We start from the raw sequence: 27,016 nt of genomic DNA on the forward strand, positions 1-27,016 counted from the left end.
CCGGTGCTAAACAGAAAAGGATCCTCTGGGGACGAGCAGCAAATTAAAACTTCTCCAGACATCGGCAGAGGCCTTGGCTCCCGGACTGTGCGGGTGTGAGGTAGCACAGTAACACTAAATTCGCCCCCGGAGAGGGGCACGGGGCAGACCCCGCCAGACACGGGTGCGCGACGCCGTGTCTTCTGTTTCGGCCCGGCGGGCGCGTGCGGGGGGCCACGTCCCCGCTCAGGGGCTCCTCCGCCCGTGGGCTCGCACAGGTGCCATTTCTGAACGAGTCTGGTAGGTGGACAACACCAAGCGCGCGCGTGGGCCTGAAAACGCGGGGAGGAGAGAGAAAAGAGGGGGCGAAGGGCTGGCTGGAGCCGGCCGAGGCCGCGCTGGCTGTGTTTCACCCCTCCTTCGGCGGGGGGAAGGAGCAGGTTGCCCTGGGCGAGGGGGGCCGGTGCGACGCTCCCGCCGCGGGGGAAGCGGAGCCGGCGGGGGCCGGTCTCTCTTCGGGGAGGGCAGAGGAGGGAAGGGGGCGGCGGTGATGTGTGTGGCGGTGGCGGCGACCGGGGCGGGGGGGGAAGCACAGACACACCGCCCGGGGCTGATTGGCCGCTCAGTTTATAAGAGCTGCCCGGCCGGGGCGGCGGGGTTGTTTGCCGAGGCCGGGGAGCTCGGCGGAGCCGCTGGCCGCCTGTGGAGCCGAGCCGAGGGGAGCTGCCCGCGGCGCCATGCGGCGCGCCAGCCGAGACTACACCAAGTACTTGCGCGGCTCCGAGGAGCTGGGCAGCGGCGCCGCCCACGAGAGCGCCCCGCCGCCGCCGCTGCCGCCGCTGCCGCCGGCCCACCCGCACCCGCCGCCCGCCTCCCGCTCGCTCCTCGCCGCCCTCGTCCTCCTGGGGCTGGGGCAGGTGGTCTGCAGCGTCGCCCTCTTCCTCTACTTCCGAGCGCAGGTAAGCGGCGCCCCTCGCTCGCCGGCCGGCGCCCCCTTGGGAAGCGGGGAGGGCGCTCACGACGGCGGGATGGGGCGGGCGGAAGAGCAACCTGCTGCGGCTCTGAGGCTGGGGTCGGAGCGGTTGCCGCTGCTCGGCGCGTAGCGGGGGTGGCGGGCAGGCCGGTGTGTTGAGTGCCGGGAAGGAGGTTTGCTCTGCCCTGGGGCCCTTCAGCTGCCGGCTTGGGCTTGTGGCCGTTCACAGGGGAACGGTTTCACGTGGCTGACGGCTTGGGCTGTAGTAAAGCAAGACAAACGTCTTCAAGGAAAAGAAGGCGGCGAAAGGGATTGTTCGCCCTTCAGAGCGGGCCTCGGAGCGGGGTGTCCGTCCCCCCCTCCCCACCCCCCCGCCAGCCAGCGATGCGGGTTGTAAGGTTTCTGCCGCCCCGTTTCTGAGCGAGAGCACCGCCGCCCGGTGCTAGGCCGCAGACCCGCCGCGTACAGCGTTTGGGGGTGGCGCGGGCGCGGCGGGGCGACGCCGCCGCCGCCGCTGCTGCTGCTGCGGCGGGGGCGACGAGCTGGCGGGCGGGGACGCTTTCGGAGAGGAGAGGAGCTTTTGCTTCTTGGAAACGGCTCGGCGGGATTCGCGCTGCGCCAGAGGAAGTGGGGGGCTGCCGGCGGCGGCCTGTGGGGCGAGGCGCCGGCTTCGCCCTCGGCTTCGCCTCGGAGGCGAGTGAGTCGGTTCTCTGCGTGCGCCTGTCGCTGCCTTCGCAGAAGTCGCGCTTTTGATGTCTGCTCTTTCAGTTGAAGTCGGCGAGCGGTGGCAACCGGCTTCCTTCAGTTTGCCTTCTAGGTAGACGCGCTTGATCTGGATTTCTTAGCAAAACGGGCTCCCGAAACAGACGGCGGCACAAACGCGTACCCACTTAAACAGCTGAGCGACCTGCGCTGCCACAGGAGCCCTGCCGATCACTTATTGTGCAGACCGTATCTGCAGTTGCCGTATCTCTGTGTGTGGCTTTGTGTTTGCCAGTTTTACAAAATAAAACGTATACTCTCGGAGCAGTAACGCAGACCGTAGTTGATCATATCCTGTATGTGTCGGAAAAGTGGCATTTAATTTCGTGGACTCGCTGTACAGTAGCTTACAGCTACTTGTTTGCTTGACAGTGAAATAATGCAATGCATACTTCAGCTGGTGGCAGAGAAATGTTTTTCGCTCAACAGCAGCACAAACCTCAAAAGATATCTTTGCCAAAACGTAGCTCATAGAAACGTACAACTATACCTTGATTAGTATGCTCAAGAGCCATTAAAATGAACTCATGCAATATATTTTACTGCTTGAAAACCATATATTTCCCCTTCCTCCTTATTAAGGACTCCTTCTGATCAGTTCATGTCATTGCTTCACAGAAATCTGATGAAGGGCAAAAAGAGGTTTCTGACTACAATGACTATTTTTCTTTTGTTTCCTTGATTTAAAAAATTACACAGTCGGAGTGTAATTCTGCATTTGGCATCTAATCCTCTCAGCAGTTTGATTCCTGTAGGTTTGGAGTAATGCTGTTGGATGGAGTCCTTTGTCAACGTGAACTTCCAAAATATCTGAAAGAGAAGATGTAACTAGATGTAGACTTGCCCAAAATAATTGCCTGAATAATATCTAGTGGACGAAATGTCTTCCTTGCCACAGCTGGAAAAAAAGGATGTGTACACTTGAAGCAAGTACATAACTCACAATAATAAGAAAAGGTGACCCATACCTGTTTCACAATCTCTTATTGTGAAATAGAGATTAGAAAAAACCTCAACACAGTAGGTCCTGCGGAAGTTAATTAGTATTTAACTGCCTTTCCATTTATATGGGATCTGATCTTTCTTTTGAAAAGACTGTTGTCACGTTTGAGTTGTCTTAAACTATCTAAATTTATACTTTTCAGTTACTTTTAATAACATAGAACTTGAGTAATGTGTATTTTGTTAAAATGTGAGAATTTAATAGTAGGAGAGCAGATTTCTTTAAATGTGCTGAGCTGTATATCAGAAAGATGTGAATTGTTTGGTTTGTGAATTGACCAAATGTGAATTAGCAAAATATGATAGTATAGGCTAATAGTAAGAAACTTAATAATTTAAGACAACCGTTTTGCAAGCTCTTTAAAACTCTAGCTAAGAGGCTGAGTAAACTCTGACTCAGTTTTACCATATGCTTTTTATTTTCATTTGCATAAAATCATTTGGGCTAGATCATGACAAAATATAAACTGAGACAATAACTGAGGTTTTGATTTTTCCTTAGTGTTTATTTTGTGGCTTGAGCATTTGGAATTTCACAAGACACATAACTAAGACTGACACCAAATTTTCATGGGTAAACACATGTTTGTGGCCAAGAAATAGTGCAGCACGATGCAAATGAAACAAGGAGCTGGTTTATTCAAAAAGAACAAAAAAGCAATGATTATATGAATTTTACCAGTGTTTTGGTAGTAATAACTTGAATTTTAGAGTAAAATGTTCTGCCTTTTCTTTCTGGACCATCCTGTGCAGTCTACTGAATCGAAGAACATTAAACACTAACAAAAAGTATTCCTCTTAAATGTTTTTTTTCATACTTCATGAGAGAGTTTGGTCACAATTGATGAAAGAGCAGTGGAAATTTCACTTTTCTTAGATGCTTGTAATGGAGCAGTAGATCATGAAAGTAGGAACTTGGTCGAATACTGACTGAACTGGAGGGCAGTGGAACAAGCTGGAAGTGCTTAAATCCAGATGTGAGATCTGCATGTCTCATTCCTGGAACTCCAAGTTTAACTCCGATTAACTCCGTTAATCTGAAACTCCCAAATTTTTACCCATTTTACCTATTAAAAAGTCTGTACAAATATTATACTTAACTTCCTACCTTACTGAAGAATTTATATTTTGCTAGATGGTGACCTAGAGGCAGGTTTTTATTATCGTTTCGTGCATCTATGGAACTCTTAACTTTCACTACAGTGTGTTTTTAGAAAATCTCCTTTCAGACTTCATGTAAAATTTAGTGAGCCTGATAGCAGAACAGTGGCTAAAATAAAACAGCTTGCCAGGGGTCACTAGCACCTTTCAGAAGCTCAAAAGAGCCCATCCCTGTTGGTTAAGATAGATCATGGAGTCAAAAGTGATATTTGGTAAACTGAAAGTTCGTTTAAGTTTGAAAATAAGTAGGGATATAAATGGTCAGTATTTATTGCGAGGAAAAAATGAGAATATGATACTTTAGCATTGCATAATTCAGACAGTATAGGTTAACTTTGTTAACTTTGTTATTTTATCTTTTAAAATCAAAGTTAATCTTTTTACTATTGGAAGATTATTTTTAATGTTTGTTATGGCAAAATTAAACTCCCACTGAATACTTTAAATTTTCAGGGAGAATATTCTGAGTTTTATTTTCTCTTAGTTTTTTTCCTAGTTTTCTTTCTCTTCTGTCTTTTGCCACTGAGGATAAGAGAAAGCGAGAGAGATTGTTTTCATTCATTTTGTTAGAAACCTGTCAGGTTGGTCATGACACGCTTAACTTTTTGACTGGCCCTAAATGCAGGTGAATTCGTTTGAAAAAGTAGTAAATGGTGAGGTGACAAGCTTGACAGACGGTGATAAATGACTTCAGTTATCAAAGCTAGAAAAGCCAATAGAGGCATAATGTGCAGGATGGTGGACAGCAGGATGAGAGACGCAATGTAATCTTGACTAATATTTTACTGGCAATTGGTATTTGAGAGAAAAAGAAACTGTGCTGAGTTTTACCTGGTAGTAACATAAAAGATGACAAAAATCCCAAACCAGTGTGGGTGACAAGAGAAGGCTTAGTGAAAACTGTGCAGTAGTAGAAACTAAACTAGCTGTTAATGTAGTGAGTGGATTGGGAAACATACTGCCTTTGAATTCTGTAAGTTGGTGTGATCTTGCCTGCAATGTTGAATTCATATTGACTGCCCCAAGTTAGATAAAAGGAGTGTAGAAACACAACTGAAATGATTAGAGACACTGAAAAATTTTGGTAGCAAGGGACACCCACAAATTTGACCTGCTTTCAAGATCAGACACAATGGATGTATACACAATAGTAATGTTAAAAAAAAAAAAAGCTTTATACTCCTCTCTTTAAATAGGCTAATTCCTCTAGAGTATTTAGCTTCCTTAAAGTTGTAAAGCTTTATTCAATATTGTTGATTGCACTTTGATACTTTTTCTAGATGTTAAATCTTTAGGACTTTGTGCTGTAGACCTCTGTTTATTCAAAGGCTAACCTCCTGTGCCTTGCAAGTTAGCAAGCTGTTCCCTGTAGACCGTTGCAGTATTTTATTTTGGGTCTTCAGAAGTTTTTTTTCAAAAAATGTCTTTGAAAGTATTCCTGTTGGTCCTTCTTGCCCACAGTTTTGGTTTCAGTACTTGGTAATGTCTGTTCACAGCCATGGCAGTTTAGTGAATGTCTTTTATAAAATGTAAGATACGGGATTCCTGAGGATGCCTGTTTAGACAGGTGAGCTAATTTTTATGGTTGAAATATGGTGACAACTGGATATTTTTTGAAAAAGGTAAGGGAAATTAGGTAGGTTAGCTAGTCCCAAGATCAAAGATTGGCTTTATCAACACATTAAGTCTCTAGAGACTTAAACTATATCAGAATGGGTTGCACAACATTAAAGTAAGTTGCTGAAACTCTCAGTGCTGTCTTTTAACTGTAGGTGTGAGGATGTTGATTGGGTTTCTGTCTTCAGTAGATAAGCTATCATCCAAATAAATGCTTCCATACAAGCTGCTGTTACTGTTCTGGCACAATGTTTGACCCATTTGACTGACTGCTGATGGGTGATTCCTGTAAGTGTATGCTACATGTGATTTGTCAGGCTGGATGCAGAGTCTAGCCCTTACTAAATTTCATGATCTTTGTGCTGTAAAACACATTTTCCTTGTATATATTTCAGAAGATTTTTTCTTAAATCCCACGCTGGAGTAATAATAATCTTTCACTAGTAGTATCTGCTGATTTAAAAAAAAAATACCAGCAGTTGTTTACTGTGGCTCCCTATCTTTTATCCTGTGTCAGGTGTGGAGGGGAGCACATTTATTCAAATCCTGTTGAATACTCTAACTTCCTCAGGTCTCTAATAATCCCAGCATCAGAGGCCACATCTGGAATTGTTTTGGATCTCCCAATACAAGAGATCAAAAACTGGAGAGAGGCCAGTGGAGAGCCACTGGGATAGGTAGGGGCTGTAGTACATAGGAAATGGAGAGGTGGATTACTTCATCCTGTGGAAGGACAGACTAAGGTAAGGGAAGCTAGTTACTGTCTTCAGCTACCTAAAGAGGGGTTATAGAGAAGATGGAGCCAGGCTCTTCAGAAGCACAGAGCAAAAACAGAAGGTGCAGTCATAAATTGCAGCAAGGAAAATTCCAACTGGACATCAGAAAAAATACTTCTCAATGAAAATGGTTAAATGCTGGAAGAGCTTGACCAGAGAGGCTGAAAGTCACTGTGGGTGGAGATTCCACAACACTTGACTAGATGAGGCCTCGCGCAACATGACCTAACTTAGAAGTTGGCCCTGCTTCGTGCAGCGGGTTGGACTAGAGACCTCCAGAGGTGCCTTTCAGCCCAAGTTATTCTTTATTTTCTTTCTGTGTAACTTAACAGCTGTTGGTGAACATGGTGTGCTTCATTTTTTTGTTCCATTTACTGTTGATTTTTCTGGGTATCTGGACACCAATGGAACATACTGAGGGAGACTGTTAGCTTACAGTTCTGCAGTAGTTAAAGCTGGTGCTCCCTTCCTGCTCCTTCATTTGTGTGCCTGTCCCTGCACTGTCTTTGATGCTTTTGATTTCTGTAGGGAGTTTTGAGGGTGCTAATCCTTCAGGAAGCCAGACCAGCAAAAATCCTCCCAGGTTAGAGCTCCATGCTGTTGATTTAAAAGAGGAGTGGCATTTCATGGTGAAGAGGATGCGAGTCCAGAGATGCTGCTTTAGATCAGCTTAAACTGTTACAGGGCTGCACTGCACCAGCTGACTTTAGAGGTTATTTAGGTAGATTTTAGCTCTTAATTCATAGAGCTGTACACATATTTTCCTGTGGATCCAGCTGTGTCAGATCACCCTGGGAAAATGTCATTGCCTCCAAGCCGTCCTGTTACTCATTACCCCTCTGCTCAAAGTTATGGCTGCCTGTGATCTTCAAGTGAACCTTTCCTGACCTGTTTCATTCCAAATCTACAGGGGTAGCTGTGGGCTGACATTGGTTTGGATGGATCAGGCAGCCTTCAGCAGAAGGATGGTGACAGAGGAGGCAACGTTTGCTGTTGCTGTAGCCATCCGTGTAGCAAATGCTTCTTTGCAGCGTCTGTTGGATGGCTGCCTGCCTGATGTAGATTTAAATTCTGATCACTTCTGTAATCCTAACTGTATGCTTTTAAGTTAGCTTGGTTCCCTTTTGGGATTAGGGAATAGAATTCACGTACGTGTGAGCCAACGATACAACGTGTGATTCGCTCTGGCTGTTCGCTATCCTGCAAGCCTGCCTTTTGGTATTCCGTTTTGTTCGGTCTTACGTTAAAGGAAACTGAGCGGTGGTCAGGCCATATATGTAATGGCCTGGTATTTCCTCTTTGTGACTGTGAATAATACGTTACCTTCTGTAATTCTCAGATGTGACGTGGCTCTTCGGCCTTACCTTATGCACAAAGGTAGAAGTAAATGTCTTATTAGACCAGCTGGTATTGTTAGCAAACTTAGGGTTTTGGGAACACGAATCCTTCTTAGTGTCTGAAGTAAAAGCAGAATAAATACAAGTTGAGAACAATTGCCAGGAGTCTTAGGCTGTCTCTGAAAGAAAGATTAGGTAGTATCTGTTGAGGGTAAGGGTTCTGGAGTGGGGGGACAGAGGGTGAAGTGGTTTAAATGATGTTTGTGCAATTAAACTCTGTGAAGGTACAATCCCAGTGTTTAGAATATCCAACTTTCTATCTTATCTAGCTGATAGGACTTAGAATTCTAAACATATACTTTAAAAATAGAATATTTGATTCAGTCAGAGGTTGATCACTAAAAGTATCTTGTAGTTGTTCTAGGTTTACCTGTCTTTTTCTGATACATAGAGTTGTTTTTGTGGTACGCTTTCATAGTTACGTGGTCTTCCTGAATTTGTGCTGTCTTGATAACTGTTTCACTCAGCAATGTCTTGCCCCCTGAATATTTTCAGCAATAACTGGCACCTGTTTTTCTTTCTCCTCTTCAAAAGGATGTGCTAGATACATCCCTCAACTTGCCCTACTTGGCATTTGTGTGTCAACTTGCAAGCTACAGTTCGTTTGGATGAGAGGGCTGTATATGTTGCCTGCTAAAATACTCATGAGATTGCACGTAGTTGTTTAAAAAAGAAATTCAGGATAACTGATTTTGCTGTAAAGGTGGAATTTATCATCTTTAACTTTTAAGTCAGGTATCCAGTCTAAGCTAATGAGGTAGACAGCTCCAGGAGATAATTCATTCTTCTCTCTTATGTACTTCAGGATGACAAACCTTCCTGTGGGGAAGTTTCTCTCCTCATTGTTGACAATGAAAATCTAAATAATGGGCTTAACTAGGTGTTAAGTTCTTTCAAATAGTTTAAAATTCTCCCTGACTTAAATACTCTCTAATATCTGTTGGGCAAACACTTAAAACTGTGGCTGTGCTTATATTTTTTTCAGATGGACCCTAATAGAATTTCAAAAGAAGATGCACACTGTGTAAGAACATTTTTAAGAGCTCAAGGAAGTACAGATTTGCAAGAGACACCATTTGAAAGTCAAGAAGCAAAGTTAATGCCTGACTCATGTGGAAGTATGAAACAGGCTCTCCAAAGGGCTGTACAGAAGGTAAGTGCTAGATAGAGGCTTTGTTTTTCCTTTATTTCATGTGCCTGTCAAACTTGTAACAAGTTTTCCAACTTTTATATTCAGAGGTAAGTTCTAAAAAGTATTTTTTGGAGTTTGAATAATACCTGGAGTTGCATACAAGATCATACTGTGTTTACTCATGTGGTAGTGGTTAACCAGTTCTGTATTCAAACTAATTTTATTTTATTTTATTTTTTTTAACAAAGGCAGGCCTGAATTCACACAGAAAACCATGATTGTGGTTAGTTGACTGGCCATTCTGACACTGGGGCGGCTTTAAATGGTGGTCATTTGTGCTAGCATGTGTAGGTTTGCCAGCAGTTTGGATGTTCACAAAGGACAGTTCCATGCTTTTTTCAGACCAGTCTCCTGACTGGTTCTGACTCAGTTCTCATCTTAGTCAAGATCACTGATGTGCAAAATATTGACTGAAAGAATGAATAGTATCTGCTCTTGTTTCCTTTTGTTTCTCACTTTTTTTTATGTCGTATGATGACAGACTACCGAGAATGTGAAGGATAGTATCTCTTTTTCTTTTTTCAGTCACTTTGCCGATTCTCTGTTCTGTGCAGACCATTCCTGCATGGGGGGGAGAACTGCTTTGCCATAGCATAATAACTAGGCAGTCTTTGTCCAGCAGTTGAGAATGACAGCTTGTTCCCAAAACACAGATAACAAAAGTAGTCAGCTACAGACATCAGCGCTAATGAAGAAACCTGGGCAAGTTGATATACTTGTCACAATACCCCTTATTCCAGACAATTATTGATTCTAATCTGTTTTTACATTCATAAGCGTGCTTAGTGCTAATTATGAACTAACTAGGGCTATTTAAATGCTGAATGTGTGCTATGGTGCTTGTTTTTTCTGACTTACCAGGTCCACTACTACTTCACTTCTTCACAGCTACGTAAAACTTCAATATTTTTGTTCATAAAAGAAACTGTGTTAGCCTTGAATTCAACTTAGGCGCACTTTGCATAGAGTGAATTGTACTTAATTATATGGTACTTTAATTGTGCTAACGTTTACTTTTAATACAGAACTGAGTTATGGATCTTTTTGGTGAACAAAACTTAAAAAAAACTTGAGAGTTTGTGACTCGTCCTCCTTTAAAAACTCAAGAAAATAGTTCAGCTCTATAGGATTAGTTTTTTCTTCTTTTCTTCCTAGACACACTCATACTACATGCACTTCTGTGTTCTGTGTGCATGTACTAGACTGCTCTTTCATGCAACTCCCTTGACAGTGTAAGGAGCTTGTTACAGTAAGTGAATGGGAAGCCCTGTATTCTGGTTATTCACTGCTGGTTACTCAACAAAGGCTTGGCTTTAGCGGAGACTGCATATCCTGCCATTCTGGATAGAGGTTGAATGCTGCAATGTCCGTGGCTAAGATAAGTAGCAAGTAGGGATGATGTTTTTGGTTGATGGCCATTAGTTTCAGAAGAATAAAATTTCTCCTGCCAAAGTAATCAGGCTCCAAATTCCCTCTGAATGCAACAAAGTGTGTTATGCAGCTGGGTCTGTGTCCTTGATGCTTTGGCATCATATATTGATGAAAGAGACGAAAAAAACAGAAAAATGCGTGCCCAGGGCTGTATTTGCCTCTTTTCAGATGCAAATATATTGTAGAAGTATATCACAGAAGTGAAAGTGCCAGTGTTAAGGCAATATCATGCTTTATCATGATTTTGTAATCATGATAAAGCTGTGTCTTTCATTGGCAGTGCTATATCCAAGGGGAGAGATGCAGCTGAATCTTATGTCCGGCTGTGCTAGTCTTTTGTGTGAGGGAATGCAGCTGATGTGAGTGGAAAGAGGTTTCCTGTCCTCTCTGCTTTGTTCACTTTCCTGAAGGAGAATCTAACCTCTGTGTGTGTGTTAAAATCAGTTATCCTTGTTTGAATTGGCAGTACATTAGGTGACTGAAATGGAACACTTTGAAATACAGTTTAAGTTTTGTGATTTTTTTTGATTGTTTGTCTTTTGCAATTCAAGAGGCTCAGGAAATGAAAATAGACAGCTTTCTTTTGCTTAAGGTTATGGTCTGGTTACAGATTTTAGCTTACGGTTCTCATCCGTTTTCCTTGCACACCTGGAGATCAGTGTTTAAATTTAAAGCAAGGGTTGACTTTGAAAGTGCTCTTATGAAAACCAGTGTAGCGGGGCTGCAAGGTGGGATCCAGAAACATTTATCTCCTACAAATGTACTAATTCAAAATTTTCTTTTAAAGAAAATCTAGTGCTGAATTCCTCAACAGATTCTTGGATAAAAATACTGCTTAGGGAGCAGCTTGCTCAGTAGAAAACACTTTAAATATTGCCTAAAAACTTTCAAGCAGACAAAAAATATGCTTTCCTAGTCTATGTTTAATTTTTTTGTGCATATCCTTAAAAACCCTCTTGCAGTCCAGATGCACTAACCACACGTCTTATGAAGTCAATTATGAGTCTGAAGTAGAAAGAACGACAAACATACCCGGAGTCAATTCATGAAGTAACTTCTCTTGGCAATAGTCCCAGCCTCTGGCAGCTTGGGGAGTTCAGGCCTAAACTAGTCTCCCACATGGCAAAAAAGTGCTTTGTTGCTAGACCTTCAGGACAGCCTTTGTGAAGAGATCTGTATATTTAGTAGACATTAAGAGCACGTAGGTATGGACAAAGTCAAGGTGTCACTGGTGATTGTTGTAAGTTGTTAAAATGTCATGGTTTTAATCATACACCCTTACATGCCTTTTCTTTGTGGGTAATGGACTATTCATTTGAATAGAGGTTGTAGTGCTAATCTCTAAACTATCTTCTTCAGAATATTGGTTCATGTACTTTCACTTCCTTCCTGATTAGCATTCTTCAAATTGGTGACTTTCCGGCGAGGTAGTCATACTTCTCTTCTTAGTATTAATTGGACCTGAAGCACTGAGGTAGTAGAACAAACTGAATAAGGGAGCTTTAGACTCGCAGCTGAAGCAATACATGAATGTCAAGAAGGTCTCGTCTAACTGAGCTCAAAAGGCTATTTATAGCTACTCAGAGTAGATACTGGAATATTTAAAAGCCAAAGAAGAAGGAAAAATCATTCACAAATGTTCTCGCATGCTCAATTGTTAAGCTCCTTCAGTGGCCTATCTATGCATTCTTAACATTGCATATAATTTTTAAGAGCGTGAGTTGGGTTTTGAAGTTGCTAAGATGCTAGTGTAGTAATAAGCCTGATGGTTGTCTGAGAGGTAAAACCTGCCGTCCACTGGATGACAAAAAAGCAATTCCTGATTTTTCCAAACATTTAAAGCACCTTTTCAGTTTCAAAAATTTGACAGTTTAGCAGCTTCCCCAAGGCCCCCTAAAATTTCTGAAGAAAGGAAGACACATTTCTCTTTTTTTGACTGGTTGCTTGCTTGCTGTTTAAACAGTTTCTGTATGAAAGGTTGGAATGTGGGAAGCAAGCCAGCAGAGATGACTTGGTGGGCAGCGAGCAAATGACGCAGTCAAAGGTGTGCAAGTACACCTGATTGTAAGACTAACAATGTGGTGTGATTTTTGTGTACAGTTTTGCTAAAAATAACAGCTTGGTAGTGCGCATGCTTCTGCGGGAGGAAGTCCTAAGAGATGTCACTGGTAATAATTTGTCAGCAGTTCTCATGCCATTAAAGGAATATCTTTGTGACAAGTTCTGCTGAGCTGTTTCTGCTTTTGTAATTGTTCTACAGATTGTGACTAGGGGTATGGGATGCTTAAAAGTATTCACATATGTAGAAATGCAGTTGATACGTTGAAGATTTGAAAAATCCTGTGTTTTAATTTCTTGCTGTGAGGATTCAAGGGGATTTTTATAATCCCATTAAGAGGCCGTATTTAGGCATCCAGATAGCACTCAAAAATGTGGTTCCTAGCCTTCCAGAGTCAGGAGAAGTGAGTAAATACTTGAGAGCTCTTCTAGGGTGGGTTATGTATCAGTATGTTGGAACTGTAGAAACAGATGAAGTAAAAATCGAGAAGCATTGCAATACAGTATCATTCTCTGTGAGCAAACCCACAGCTCCATCTCTGTTCTCTAGGGACTAGTTCATGTATTTCTTTCAGTTTCCTGTTTGATAATTGGGCCAGTGAACAGAAAGGAATGTCAAAATTAATGGGGCTGGGCAGAATCAAGCGAAGAGCATGACTCTTGCCCAGTGCTTGGGGAACTCAGCTGGTGGGGGAGTCCTGTGTTCCAGCCCCAGGTTAGCCGCTTCTCATTCAATGACAAGCGTGCAGAAGATCCTCTGAGCGTAAGCCAGACTCCAGCTCTTCTCAGTGTATTAGTCTTGGGCGCACTCTTTTAATCTGTAATTACACCTGCATTTTTTTTTTTATTGCGTAGTAGCCTAGCTTTAAGAGGAGAAGAGTGTTCTTGTCAAACCCAGTTCCAGTTTGGTAGGGTAGAGATGCTTCTAGGAAGCGGGAAGGATGGATTCAAGCCCCTTGGGACAAGGAGGGCTGAGGGCCCATTTCTTCCTGGGCAGCTCTTCTGCCTACCAAATGATGATGTAGCAGATGAACATCACCAACACCAATGAGCTGAAAAGAAAGCAGCTCAGGCTGAATTTCATGAGGAGCACACCCTTTTCTTTCCACATGGGAGGACTGCTGAGTCAGGCTGCTAGATCTCAGAAGGTGAGGTACCAAGCTGCTGAAGGCAGAGTGACTTTGGACATGTGCAGAAGTGGAACTCCAGGCTCTTAAGAAAAATTTAGGTTAAAAGGAGGATAATGATTGGCCAGCTTAGGGACTCCTATGGCTATGCAGTTGCCAAACAAGGGATTTTTTTAAATCATATCTTTAGATAATAGGAGATTAAAAACTGCATAGATTTTTTTAGATCTGCTTATCAGTCTCTCCAAGCAAGTGCATTATCACATCCACTGGAAGGAGAGGATACAAAAGCAGACTCCACCTTCAAAAGGCTTCCCTTAGGAAACAAGAGAACAAAGAAGGAGCCTCTCCTTTCTAGTAAAAGGTTTGGGAACAGGTATGGTGCAGTAACCTTGTAGAGCATGGTGCATCTCCCAGTCATCTCTGTCTTCTCTACCTGTTCTCTTCAGGTGCTTTTGCCACTTCTGGCAATACCCACTACTTGCAGTTGTTCTTCCTGCTTCTCATGAGATTAAAAACTCAAGTGTGGCTAGAGCCCGATGCTCGTTTGCAGCTCTTAGAATTGGAGCTTCATGTTCGTGCTCCTAGAACTGACATTGAAGTAGCAAGATCAGAGAGGGGAAGTGAATGTAAATGAGGGAATGTGGACATGGGTTATGCGTCTTTTGAAGTTGCAATTCTGCTTTTTTCTCGGCTCTACAGCAGAAAGCATCTTTGATTCTTATCTATAAAATCAGCATATCTCTGCTGAAGTATCGTGCTTTGATAGTCATACTACAACTTCCATTCTGCTGTGGGTTTCCATTTTGGTTTAACATTTAGATACGTACTGAAAGGGAAAAGTGAGAATACATAAATGTAGCAGCTAAGGTGTTGCAAAATTACATAAGGACAGGACTTGAGATGTTTTCAAAGTAGGATTTCAAATTCTAAAACACCACAGTGATTGAGAATGCGAGGGAGCATTGCTGGTCTGGCCAAATGCCCGAGGCATATTGCAGATACATGGTATTGAATTAGCAAGAGAATAAACAGTGCTAGTGCTTGCAACATGAAGACAAAACACAGGACTATGCTTAGGCTTTATAAATAAGAAAATGGCTTGATATCTGCTGCAAAATGTTTCCTTTCATTTTTGATCGCTCCATGATACTAGGTAATCTGAATAGCTAGAAGGAGAATATTATCCCTGTTTCTCAGACAGGAAACTGAGATGAGAGTCAAGGGGGAAGCTGGGATAGAACTGAAGATCAAACCTTCAAATATTGTCAAGACCAGGTGCAGACTTGTTACAAGCACATGGTGCTTAGACTTTTGAAAACTGCTGTTTGTGTGCTTCTTCAAGAAGGAAAGGGGGTTGTTGAAAGTAAGGCTTTGCAGCAGTGCCTGGTGTCTGTTTTTAGTGTGGTTCTTGGTAACATGGTCCTCATTCATGTTAAAACTCATTTACCGTTCTAAAGGATTCATACATCCAGATCCTGGCACCCGATTTACGTGACCCAGTCCAGATGGAGAAAATGCTTTGATCCTTTTTCTTGTGTACTTTGCTAGAAGTGTCATGATTACATGCCTGGGGTTGTTTGAGGCGAACAAAATTGTACAAGCTATCGCAAAGGCTTTGTAATTGTCTTGCCACCTGTCCTGTAGCTGGTTGGGTGTGAGGGGCAGAGGTGGTTTCATTTTCCTCATCGCTAATGAAATGCAGACCTTAGCTTTCCCCAGTTACTAGTGTAAGTACTCACTAGTTGTCCCTATGTGGAACTACCTCTCATTACCTTTTGACTAATTGGGGTAATTGGGGTTTCACTGTTACATGTGATGTGTTCCTGGCAGCCATTGTTCCACTATGCTTGCAGAAACGTTCCAACTAGAATAACTAGAAAAGGGTCTTGCAAGCTATATACAATATGCAGTATTGTAAAAAAGCAAGGCAATATCAAAGCAATTGCTCTTTCTCATTTTAGGAAGTGCAGCGTGTCATGGGAAGAGAACTACCAAGACCAGAAAAAGGTAGGCACTGATTTATGCATAAAAAAATATTTCAAATTCTACTAAACATGTTTTCTGAAGTCATGCAATTCTTTTATCTCTAGCTGCAATGCAAGCCTTAGGAATGGATCTCTACAAGAGAAGTAAACCTGAGAAGCAACCTTTTGCCCATCTTATTATTGATGATAAGAATATTCCATCTGGTAAGTTCAGTTTTAAGCAAACAGTTTTAATATTACTACAAATATATACAGTGGAATATATTAAAATCTTTCAGCAATACTAGAAACAGACTGGGATTTCAGAAATGGCTTTTGATAATGAGCATAATTTAGAAGGATCTAAAAGGCAGCAGTAATGTTAACTAGCTAGCTCCCCTCTGGCTTAGGTATCTTACGTGGGAGTCTTTTGTGCTGCTGACTGGCGTGTTTCAGATGACCAGTGTTCATGTTCTCTGTGCTCTGAGAGCTCGGCCTGCCTGCCTTCATGCTGTCCTCAGGTGAAGATAAGTGTGAAGTGCTCTTCTCTGAAGCTTCTTTCTTTGGCCAGCAGGGCTCATTTGGAGTTTTTCACCCACAGTGGCCTCAACCATGTAAATATGAGGATATACTAGCAAAATCCTTGGCCAAAATCCCAGTCCTTCAGGGATTTTGTGTGCCGAAATGTCATTGGGTCTGCTCTGGGGAATACAGCAGTTATCTTCAGGGTGAATCTGGAAGCCAAAAATCTTACCCGCGAGTACACAGGACATGGATGTGTTAGGCATGCATCAGTGTAAAAGCTTACCCGTAGAGGAAACGTATCTGTCATTTCGAGCTGTTGAAAATGTACGACTCCAGTCCTGAAGTTATAATTTGTCTGCTGGTTCCCTGTCCTCTGTGGGCTCAGTGCACTCTGATAACATAGGGCTGAATTTACAGCAGTTGTTTCCATTTCCATTGTCTTTCTACAGCATGCAGGAAGGGTTTTATTGTGTTCCATTTTATGTTGTGGTATGGGTATGGGCCACGACTCTTCCATATGAAGATTATCAGAGCCTTTCTGACAGTCAGACACCCTAGAGCTTCATGAGCATGTGTCTACATCTAGTCCAGCAGTAGTGAAATCAACAGTTGTAGCACTGTACTCTCTGCGATGAGGTTTCTGGTCAGTGCATTGACCTGGATGCAGTATGTTTCTGAACTATTGAGTAGGCCCAAAAAATGTTCCTGCAGCTTTAACTGGACACTATAGAAAGGGGGGTGGCGGTTTTTCTGTCTTGCTAGAGCTCTCAGTGTCTACCCACAGGAGTGTCTTGGTTTGGTTTTGGGAACACCCTTGCTAGTATAATATGAGGGAACAAATCATGAGTCTGCCCTTGAACACTGTCCAGAGTGCCTATGTCAAAAGATTAATTCCTACAATTTTAAGTTACCTCAGTATTGTTTCCTCTTTGCCCCAGGGCACTCTCAGGTCTAAGATTTTTCTGTGTTGTCAACACAGCAGTCCTCATCTTTGGTGTGGTAGAAGTGAGTGAGAGTTTATTTTGAAGCTATCAGACAGAAGATCTCAAGCTAGGAGGGGGCGCTCATCACTGTTGTCTCCTTCCTCTGTAGATGCATACGTTCTGCAATGCTCAGCTCTAGCTTAATGAACTTATATGCACTGCTTTTCTGTTTTCTGCAACAAAACCAAAGGGGAATGCTGTCTTAAGGCTTGAAATCTGAGCTAATTCCACTGCCTGCATAATCAATAATACCTGCTTCTGCTCTATTTAAAGATAAAATACTCCTGCACACAAGGGGTAAGCTTCTTGCCTGGAGGGACAGGGTTCTCCCTCCATGTGCATTGGCATTGCCTAAATTCAGAGCTCAATAGGCAGAGAGCTTAAGCAGCTCGTTAAATGGCAGTCTGAACTTCTACAGGGTTTCTTACTAGCTCAAATACCTCTTGATATGTTTCTATTTGCATTAGTCAGGTGTTAGCCTTTGACATAGGTCAATAGTAGGGGCCACAGCATCTGTAAACCTGTCTTAGCATTTAGTCTTTGGAAGGATTGGATTAATTTGCTAATCATAGCAACAGGCCACTTTACATCTACAGCACTGATGTGTCACGTGGTGAAATGTATCTTTTCCTGTGGGGAATTTATTTGCTCTGTCCCTAAACATTGGTCTGGAAACTTTATTTTTACTAGGGGCAGCGGTTGATGTTTTTGCACTAAATTCTTAGGGTGTGACTTAATATTGTTAGCACATCTGTGGGTAAATGGGAGGAAAGGAGTTGCTCATGCATGTGCATGTGCTCTCTCTGTTTCTCTCTTGCATGCGTGAGCGCTCGCTCTTTCTCTACCTTCTACCTCTGCCTCCACCTCTAGCTTAACAGCAGGAATGCTCAGAAATATAGTACTAATAGCAACAAGCAGCTTTGTTTCTCCTTGGAGCAGATCAACCCCTTTCTGACCTGGTGAGTTGGGCTTACTCCCTCCAGATCTGGCACGTAAGGCTTATGTGTCATTTAGAAGGGCATTGCTAGGACAATTGCTTCTGCAGTTCCTGTGGGCCCTGCAACAAGGAAGGGCTGCATCCTTATGGATAGCTGAAACCCTGAACGTACAGGTGTGAGATATTTCAGTATCATACTCGCTGGGATGAGGCACTACCAGATTGGCTGTGTGCAAAAAAGCATGCAAAAAAGCTTTTGAGGTGCATGAGAGGCATAAAGGATGAAAAATTTTCCTCAGCATCACCAACCACTCTTTTGCCCCATTTTATCATCTTTGATCCCAAATGGGAATTTATATTTTCTTCTCCTGTTCCCTGTTCTTACCTGTCTGAAATCCTTCTAAATTATTTTGTACTAGCTGTGAGTCTGGTCAGATATATTCTTAGCATTTTAAGTTCTCCACTGTCATCACTCTGACCCAAAATAAACAAGATCAGGAAAAAAAATCAATCTGTAAAGAATCACAGAATGGTTGAGGTTGGCAGGGACCTCTGGAGATCATCTAGTCCAACCCCCCTGCTCAAGCAGGGTCTTCTAGAGCACATTACCTAGGATTGCATCCAGGCAAGTTTTGAATATCTGCAGGGAAGGAGACACTACAACCTCTGTGGGCAACCTGGTCGAGTGCTCAGTCACCCTCACAGCAAAGAAGTTTTTCCTCAGGTTCAGATGGAACTGCCTGTGTTTCAGCTGGTGCCCGTTGCCTCTTGTCCTGTGGCTGGGCACCACGGAGAAGAGTCTGGCCCCATCCTCTCGACACCCTCCCTTCAGATGCTTGTACACATTGATGAGATCGCCTGTGAGCCTTCTCTTCTCCAGGCTGAACAGGCCCAGCTCCCTCAGCCTTTCCTCACATGAGAGATGCTGCAGCCCCTTGAGTCCTTGGCTGGACTCTCTGCAGTAGAGCCATGTCACTCTTGTCCTGGGGAGTCCAGAACTGGACACAGGACTGCAGGTGAGGCCTCCCCAGGGCTGAGGAGAGGGGCAGGATCACCTCCCTCGACGTGCTGGCAACACTCTTCCTAATGCAGCCCAGGACCCCCTTGGTCGTCTTGGCCACGAGGGCACATTGCTGGCTCATGCTCAACTTACTGTCCACCAGGACTCCCAGGTCCTTCTCTTCCAGGCTGCTTTCCAGCAGGCCAACCCCCAATCTGTACTGGTGCATGGGGTTATTTCTTCCCAGGTGCAGGACCCTGCGCTTGCCTTTGTGGAACTGCAGGAGGTTCCTCTCTGCCCATCTCTCCAGCCTTCTGAGAGGCAGTACAGCCTTCTGGTGCATCAGCCACTCCTGCCAGTTTAGTATCATCAGCAAAGTTGCAGAGGGTGCACTCTGTGCCTTCCTCCAGGTCATTGATGAATACATTGAACAAGACTGGACCCAGGACTGACCCCTGGGGGACACCGCTAGCTACAGGCCTCCAACTAGCCTCTGCGCCACTGACCACAACCCTCTGAGCTCGGCCATCCAGCCCGTTCTCAATCCACCTCGCTGGCCACGCATCTTAGCCACGCTTCCTGAGTTTACCTTGGAGGAGGTGATGGGAGACAGTGTCCAAAGCCTTGCTGAAGTCCCGGTAGACAACATCCACTGCTCTCCCCTCCTCTACCCAGCCAGTCATTCCATCAGAGAATGGTTGGTTAAGCATCAGATTGGTTAAGCATGATTTCCCTTTGGTGAATCCATGCTGACTATTCCTGATCACCACCTTGTCCTCCACATGGTTAGAGATGGCCTCCGGGATGAGCTGTTCCCTCACCTTTCCAGGGCTGGAGGTGAGGCTGATTGGCCTGCAGTTTCCTGGCTCCTCCTTCTTGCCCTTTTTGAAGACTGGAGTGATATTTGCTTTCCTCTTCACTTTTTTCTTGTCATTACTGTCAAACAGCATTTTATTCTTCCATTTAAGTAGTTTGCCACTGACCTTCATCAAAAGGTACTGAGCATCTTCTGTGAGGGAACATTTTCTTTCAGCCTGGTTCTCAGTAATATGACTTTGGGCTTTTGCAGATTTCCATACTGACTTTTCTAGCCTTTTGGGAGGAGAAGGGAGATGGGCCTTCCCGGATCTTGATTTTCCCCATCTCTTGGCTGCAGAAACCCTAGTGGTTTGGTTTGTGCTGTGTATTTTTCAGGTTTGCTGTCTTAGGTAAAAGCTGGATGATTGCTCCTTGCTTTTTACCTGAGCTCACTTTAAAAGCTACCCAGATTTTAAGTGAAAACAGCAAATTTTAGTTTACAAATTGATTACAGAAATTAGTCAGTTTAAAGGAGAAAAGCATAACCAAATGAATGCGAATGTTAAATATGTCATTTGAGAAGTGTTATCTTTAGCTGTTTAAGGAAATGCTGTAGAATTCTGTATTTACAGCTCTTTACAGCTACAGATTTGGCTCAGCTGCCCTTTGCCTCCAGAAGCAATTTTTCAGGACAGACAGAGCTTTGGTCCTTCCTCAGGCTTTACTTATACCTGAAAGCTACTAGGATGCACACGAGTTATCAGTGCAGGCTTACTTTCTCCTCAGTTCCCCTTCCAACTTCTTTCTTCTCACTAATCAATTTTACTGGAACTCATTTGTATTACTCTTAGTTCATGCCCACTAGCATGCAGGATGTTATTTTCTCTTTTCTTGAGGTTTTCAGAAGACTTATCCTAATGTTTTTCATGTTTGCTATCCTGGTGGGGAGTCAGTCATTAGCTCTGACTTCTTTCTTCTCTGTCAGCATGACTTACTGTTGTAAATTGTGTCCTCGAAGATACTGTATTACAGCATTTCTGGCTGTCCCACAGCTTGGATTATGTTCCAGAATTTCTGAAATAAAGATAACCGACTTGGCACTTTTGTACCCCCTTTTTCTACTCCGCGTCTTTTGGAGTGCTGATGGTCTGTCTTAGTGTCCCCAAATTTGGATGCTTGAATATGTCTCAAGTGCTTGAGAGCCTGTTAGCTCCTTCTGTTGAAGGTTGCATGGCATAACTTCCACTAATACCTCTTATGCTGTGCTGCTGGGTGGCTCTTCAAAAACTCTATATTGTGGCAAAATGCTCATGTGCCTGAGGTAGGAGAATCAAAGAATGATAATGCAGGTTGGAAGGAACCTCGAAAGGTCATCTATTCCAGTCCGCTGCTCAAAACAGGTCTGATGAGATCAGTAGATAAGGTCATCTTCCATCATTGCTTGGCCTGTCCCCCTACCTGACCATGTATGAATGATGCATGTTCCCCTCAACCCCAAAGCTGTATGAACAAACTGCACCCAGAGCCCCTCTCAGCATTGCAATTACAAGTGAGTGTGATACCTGTTTTCCCTCTTCTCCCATCTTCATTATCTTGCGTTCCGACTCAGGATTTCTTCAGAGTTGCTACTTGATTGTTGGGACTGGCAACTAAAAGTTTATTTGCCAGGCAACTAAAATCTGCCTAGCAGATAACCCAGTGTGGTACCAGTCTCTCACAGCATTTATTTCTGCTCAGTCATATATATGCGTTCCTGTTCCATATCTGATGTGCCTCTGTCCTCCCCCTGATGCAAGCAACCAGCTTTTTTGCCTGCCCTTCTCTTGAAGATAGCCCAGCTTTCTTGGGACAGTATTTCTGACAGACTTGCACTCTGTATGAGAACTACAACTTTCCCAGCTGTTCGCAGTGCTTGAAAGGTGTACTCTGGTACCCCTTTCATTATTGATTCTGGCAAATGGATAGTTCCAGGATAGGAGACTTAAGATGTTTGAAGTGAGTCTTCCAATAATTCATAATTTTCAGAGTTTTTCTGAGGCACTGCCCAGAAAAGGGTATGTATTTGAGTTTACTTGGATAATTTCTACCTGACTACACTGGAACCATATGAGGGCAGTTCTTTATGGTCTGCCTTTGACAGTTTATGCTTTGTGCAAGACTGGGAGAACATCAGAAGCTTTTTGTCATGAACTGCAGTAAAAGTATTCTTCTGGCATGCAGAAGTTGCTTGCCCTTGGCAACTAGGGAAGACTTCTGGTTCTCAAATTCCTCTGTCCCTTTTTTCCCCTCACTTTTTTCTGAACAGATAAATCCAGATGATGTCTGGCTGGAGCCAGTTGACTCCAGCCTGGGCTCTGCTCCAGCATACTTGTGAGCTCTGGTGGTTCTGAGGCAAGCTTGGATATCTGCTGGGAGGAGAAGGCACCATGGCTTCCATGTGCCTTGGAGATTTTGATGGGAATAGATTGTTTATTTGTGTTTGAAGTTGGGAGGATAAAGCACTGCATGTTCCAAGCAGGTGTTTAGATACATGAAGAATGTGGCGCACTGAGAGCCAAAGGTGTAAGGCCCTGTAGTACCTGTGTAGACCCACTGCTGTGGGTGCTTCAAAGGGAGCAGAAAAAGCTGATCTTGTGTGCTGGAGATTGCTGGTTAGGACAAGTTGGCTGACTTCCATCCATTGTGCTGTGCCCTGTGTTGAAAAAGCCATTACGTGTGTCAGGAGGGGATGTTTCTCAGGGCCTGTGTGGCTTTCGTAGGGGTTGCTATTTCTTCTGCGTGGATGTGCTTGTGGGCCTTGGACTGAGTCTTCTCCCTTTGCCCGTTTCACTGTTTTTGCAGGCTGTGAGTAGAGGTGGATGTGAAGAAGATGAAGTGAGGGAGGCGCAAGAGGTTGTGGGATGTGTACTGCAGGAACGTGCTCCTCACTAGAAAATACTGTAGTAATCCACTGCGTAATACACGTGCTCCAGCAGTCATGCTATTTAGGTGTTGCAGACTGCTGCTTAGCACTGTCACCAAAAACAGTGTCCCTCACTTCACTGAAGTGCCAAATGCGGCCAGGGTTGGAAGAAAGAGCCAAATGATTTCTCTCCGTGCCTTGATGACCTCCCGTCAGGCTATCTCTTAGCGCAGTCTCAATAGGCTCTAAATGAAATTGCATCTGAGGCTTGATCAGAAGCTTGAGATACCCAAGAGAGGTGATAGTGTGTCTACTTTGTGATCGCATCCAGGAAGTGCTTTCCAGGCCAGTGTTTCTAAGGTACCTGTAATTACCGAAGTTAACTTCTAGTGACAGCGCAGAGCTGACAAGCTACTCAAAATATTTCCAGTCTGTCAGCTATTTTTTTGTTCTTTTCACAGAGCATCCTTCCCTTACCTTTACAGGTAAGGGACAGCTTTTTGTATGCTAGGCCACCAGTCATACAGGCAAAGCTGAAAAGGCTTTTATGTACCTGTTAGAAGTATTTCTTCTGTAATTCTTGTCTGCATATGTCAATTCTGTTTATTTGTCCTTTTTTGCTCGTCAACATTGGTAACTGTTATGCATCTATTTTGATTCCCGCATATCTGATGTTCTGTAGAGACACAGAATATTATGGTCATTTTCTTTCCTAATTTGTGGATCTACTGCTTAAGATGACTTGCAGGGGACTGTTCTCCAAGCATGAACTACGAGCTCATTCTTTCTAGTTCCCAACTTCGGATACCTTAAAGACAGAGTAAAGCATCTGAAATCACGTTTATTTTCCATAAGTCTTTTCCCAGGATCTTCCAGTACATATCTGAGGAAGAAGAATATGAATTTGCCTTCTAAATAGCTGTAAAAGTTCATCACCTAGCTATAAATATTTGTATAGTCAAAGAACTAGGATCGCGCTGTAGGGGGTGCTGTATAGGATATGACTAAACCAGATGGTGGAATCTTACTCAGGTATATTCAAGAGCACTGAGTTAAGTCTAAGCACTTTTTTTACTTAAAGACTTTTTGTATCATAAATACTTGAAGTGTTATGTAAAGCACAGGCAAGTTATATAGTACTACAAATGCATAGTGGTTGCATTGATGGTTTTTTCAGCTTTTTGCTTCTCAAATGAAAACATTTTTACCTTCATAACATTACGTTCACCAAAGCATAAACTATATGAAGGTTACACCAACTTTGGGGAAATACTGCAATTTAACTGTCAAGTTCTATTCAGTTATTCCTTGCAAACATTTATAGCATTCATGGAATTATATTCCAGCCAACTTTACATGACAAAGATCCTTTAGGAATTAAATCTCACACCTACTTCAGCACCATAAAGAAGCTAGTAGAAGCAAAGCTAAAGTTAAGGCTGAGTTAAAGCTTACACCTCATCCATTAGAAAACACTTTCATGTGATTTGCAGTATATCAGCTAAGTTAGGCAGTTAGTGATGTTGCTATATGCAGAATTAGTCTAGATAGAAATGTTTCCTGTTCTTTCCATAGTATCTGTGTTTTACTTATTCTCCATAACATTGCAAGCTTTTTAGGAGATTATGCTTTTAAACTATATATAATTTAGTATTGTGCAGACAAATGATTCCCTGATGTGGTCTACAGACATTATTGTAATACTGAGAATAGGTGCCTGGCATCAAGAATACTCTGCTTTTGTCTTGAGCTGCCTGTTAGGCTGAGTAATCATTGAATTTCTGTAGTAAGTCGCTTGGAGGCATCTAGATGGAGGGCCCGAGGACTCTATAAGTAGTACCATCTTTTGTTCATACAGTGATAGTAAATAGAGGCCAAATTCTTAGCTAGATGTTTAAATCCTACCGATATTAACATGGCATATTTAGGCTTCTAAGTCTCAGGTGTTGGCAGTCTAGGGAAACTGTCTACCAGAACCATGAATTGCATTGAGTCTTAAATGCAACATACACATACGGGTTAGTCACCCAGACTATTCAGGGCCAAAAAGTAGAGTGTGATATACCTCATTCCAACAAGGGTGTGTAGGGTCAGATTAATTGTCCTGTTTATTACTCTTGCTCATATAGAGTGGAAGTAATTAGATTGTATTTGACCAGATGAATCACATCCTAGAAGAGAGAGCCTGCTATGAAAGAGGAGGTAGGAATGGCTAAAGAGAACTTTCTCCACTTAACTTTTGACCTTCCAGATACTGGAGACCCTACACTGGATAACAAAAAAAAAAAAGAATATTTGAAGAGCGTCTTAGGCACAGATGAGATTCAAGATTGGAGATTATGATGTGTCAAGAGTTAGAACACTTTAGGAAGGAGGACGAAGCTAAGAACAGAGGTGGAAAAATGGGGACAGAGGAGATAAGTGCCATGGAATCAGCAGCAGGGGAAAAAATGTAGAAAAGCTGAGGGGTTTTATCTTGAAATAAGAACGTGTTGGGATTGGTGGAGAATGATCCTGGAGCAAATTGTAGAGATCACTTCCAAGTAGTTATTTGAAGAGTCCTGAAAGAAAAGCGGTGAAGATTTCATGCCTCTAGCTTAGATGTCTGTATGTTATATTAGGATGAAACAGGTTAAAGTCTGAAAACAAGACTTACTGGGTTTTTTCATTAGCAGTTTTTTTCAAATCCTTCTCAGGGTGTTTACTTGAGTAAAATTTTTTGTGTAATACAACTTCTATACAGTGCTTGCCATATGATGCCTTAGCAGAATCAAGTTATTGGCCAAACAAGTGTTTTGTACCCTATTCTAGCAAAAGTTCTCGTGGAAGAGCAGGCAGTTAAAAAAAATACCGAACTGGAACGGGGTGGTACATGATGAAGAACAGGAATTTCTTATTCCCTTTCCCTTCTTATTTCTTATTTCTTTTTCATAACTGTCTAATACTTTGAAGCTTCAAACTTCCGTTTACGTAACTATAGTTGCTATTGATGCTGAAAATCCAGAGACTGCTCTTTAAACACTCAGTTTTGTTAAAAATGCTTGTAAGCGTAATGTAATTGTGTGTTTTTTTCTTCTTTCTCTTCAGGAACTCGCAAAGTGAACCTTACATCCTGGCATCATGACAAAGGCCAGGCAAACTTATCAAATATGACATTCAGTGATGGAAAACTAATTGTTAATCAAGATGGATTTTACTATCTTTATGCCAACATTTGTTTTAGACATCATGAAACATCAGGAAACCTGACTAAAAGAGGGCTTCAGCTGATGGTGTATATGACTAAGACAAACCTTAAGATAAGACGCTCGGATGTCTTGATGAAGGGAGGAAGCACCAAATACTGGTCGGGGAATTCAGAATTTCATTTTTATTCTGTAAATGTAGGAGGTTTTTTTAAATTAAAATCTGGTGAAGTGATAAGTATCCAGGTATCAAACCCATTGCTACTAGATTCTTCCCAAGAAGCAACTTACTTTGGGGCATTTAAAGTAAGGGATTTAGACTGAATCCTTCTGTCTTTAATGTGTGTTATTTTTTCCCTGGGACTCCTTTAAAAAAAAAAAAAAAAAGATGGTGTTTATAGTTGTCCCAAATCAACTTGAAGACAAGAAATCTCTTAGGTCTCAGTTGCATTTGTATAAGCCACGTATCGTCCCTGAAAGACACATTTTACCCTGCGCTAACTCTATGCCCACGAATGCACAGAAGGGCAAAATTACACAGTTCTCCTGATTCAGTCTTATACCAGTTTTGCTTCATATAACTCCCCTGGCTTCAGTAGAGTCATTGTGACTTTTACATTGGTGTAATTGAAATCAGAGCTATTAATATTACTGAATTTGGATTTCCAAATTTTGCCCTGACTTTCTCTACAAACTGTGCTATTCTGTTCACTTTGATGCAAATGTAGAGCAGGACAGAGTTTGGCTCCAGACTTGGATTTGGGGCTTTGTTTTGCTCGGGACTGAGGACTTTGATCCTGAGACAGCAAAGATGGCAAAGGTACGACTAAGTACATCGTATTTGATGTGGCCTTTAATATCCTTAAAGTTAAGCTTGTTCTTGCTTTGCTGGACCAGGACTGGAAAACTCAGGCCCTGGCAGAAAATTATAGAGCACCTAAGCAGTTCAAATTTAGTTTTACCTGATTCATAGGGCTATTCTAGGGAGAGGGGAAAAGGTCTGACCTCGCAATTCTAAAAGGTTGATTACAGGTCTTTTTTATTATCCTTGCACAGCTAATTGCAAATATAGATTGCCAAAGTATCGTGTCGCTTTAAAGTGTTAATTGTGCCAGAACCTGCAAAAACATTTTTTAGACAAAAAGTATGTATTTTTATATTCTGTAATATCTAAAGTTATATTTCAGGTGTAATGTTTTGTGTAAAAAATGTAAATTATATTGTCCTATAGTATGTGATACAAA

The 27,016-nt window shown here is 42.7% G+C and overlaps 1 protein-coding gene across 1 annotated transcript; it reads left to right on the plus strand.

Moving 5' to 3' along the window:
- The first annotated feature begins 509 nt into the window (after positions 1-509).
- Positions 510-26,183, plus strand: TNFSF11 (TNF superfamily member 11). The gene is made up of 5 exons (XM_068929737.1): positions 510-938; positions 8,653-8,820; positions 15,440-15,485; positions 15,569-15,667; positions 25,675-26,183. Exons 1-5 carry the CDS (start codon positions 717-719, stop codon positions 26,094-26,096), a joined length of 957 nt encoding a protein of 318 aa, XP_068785838.1. The 5' UTR covers positions 510-716; the 3' UTR covers positions 26,097-26,183.
- The last annotated feature ends 833 nt before the right edge of the window (positions 26,184-27,016 follow it).

This window comes from Struthio camelus, chromosome 1, assembly GCF_040807025.1.
Source record: "Struthio camelus isolate bStrCam1 chromosome 1, bStrCam1.hap1, whole genome shotgun sequence".
NCBI classification, from domain to species: Eukaryota; Metazoa; Chordata; class Aves; order Struthioniformes; family Struthionidae; genus Struthio; species Struthio camelus.

Coding starts and splice junctions, on each gene's coding strand:
- TNFSF11 (XM_068929737.1), top strand. CDS start 717: ATGCGGCGCGCCAGCCGAGACTACACCAAGTACTTGCGCGGCTCCGAG. Junction 939..8,652: donor TCCTCTACTTCCGAGCGCAG/GTAAGCGGCGCC, acceptor TATTTTTTTCAG/ATGGACCCTAATAGAATTTC. Junction 15,486..15,568: donor ACTACCAAGACCAGAAAAAG/GTAGGCACTGAT, acceptor TTTTATCTCTAG/CTGCAATGCAAGCCTTAGGA.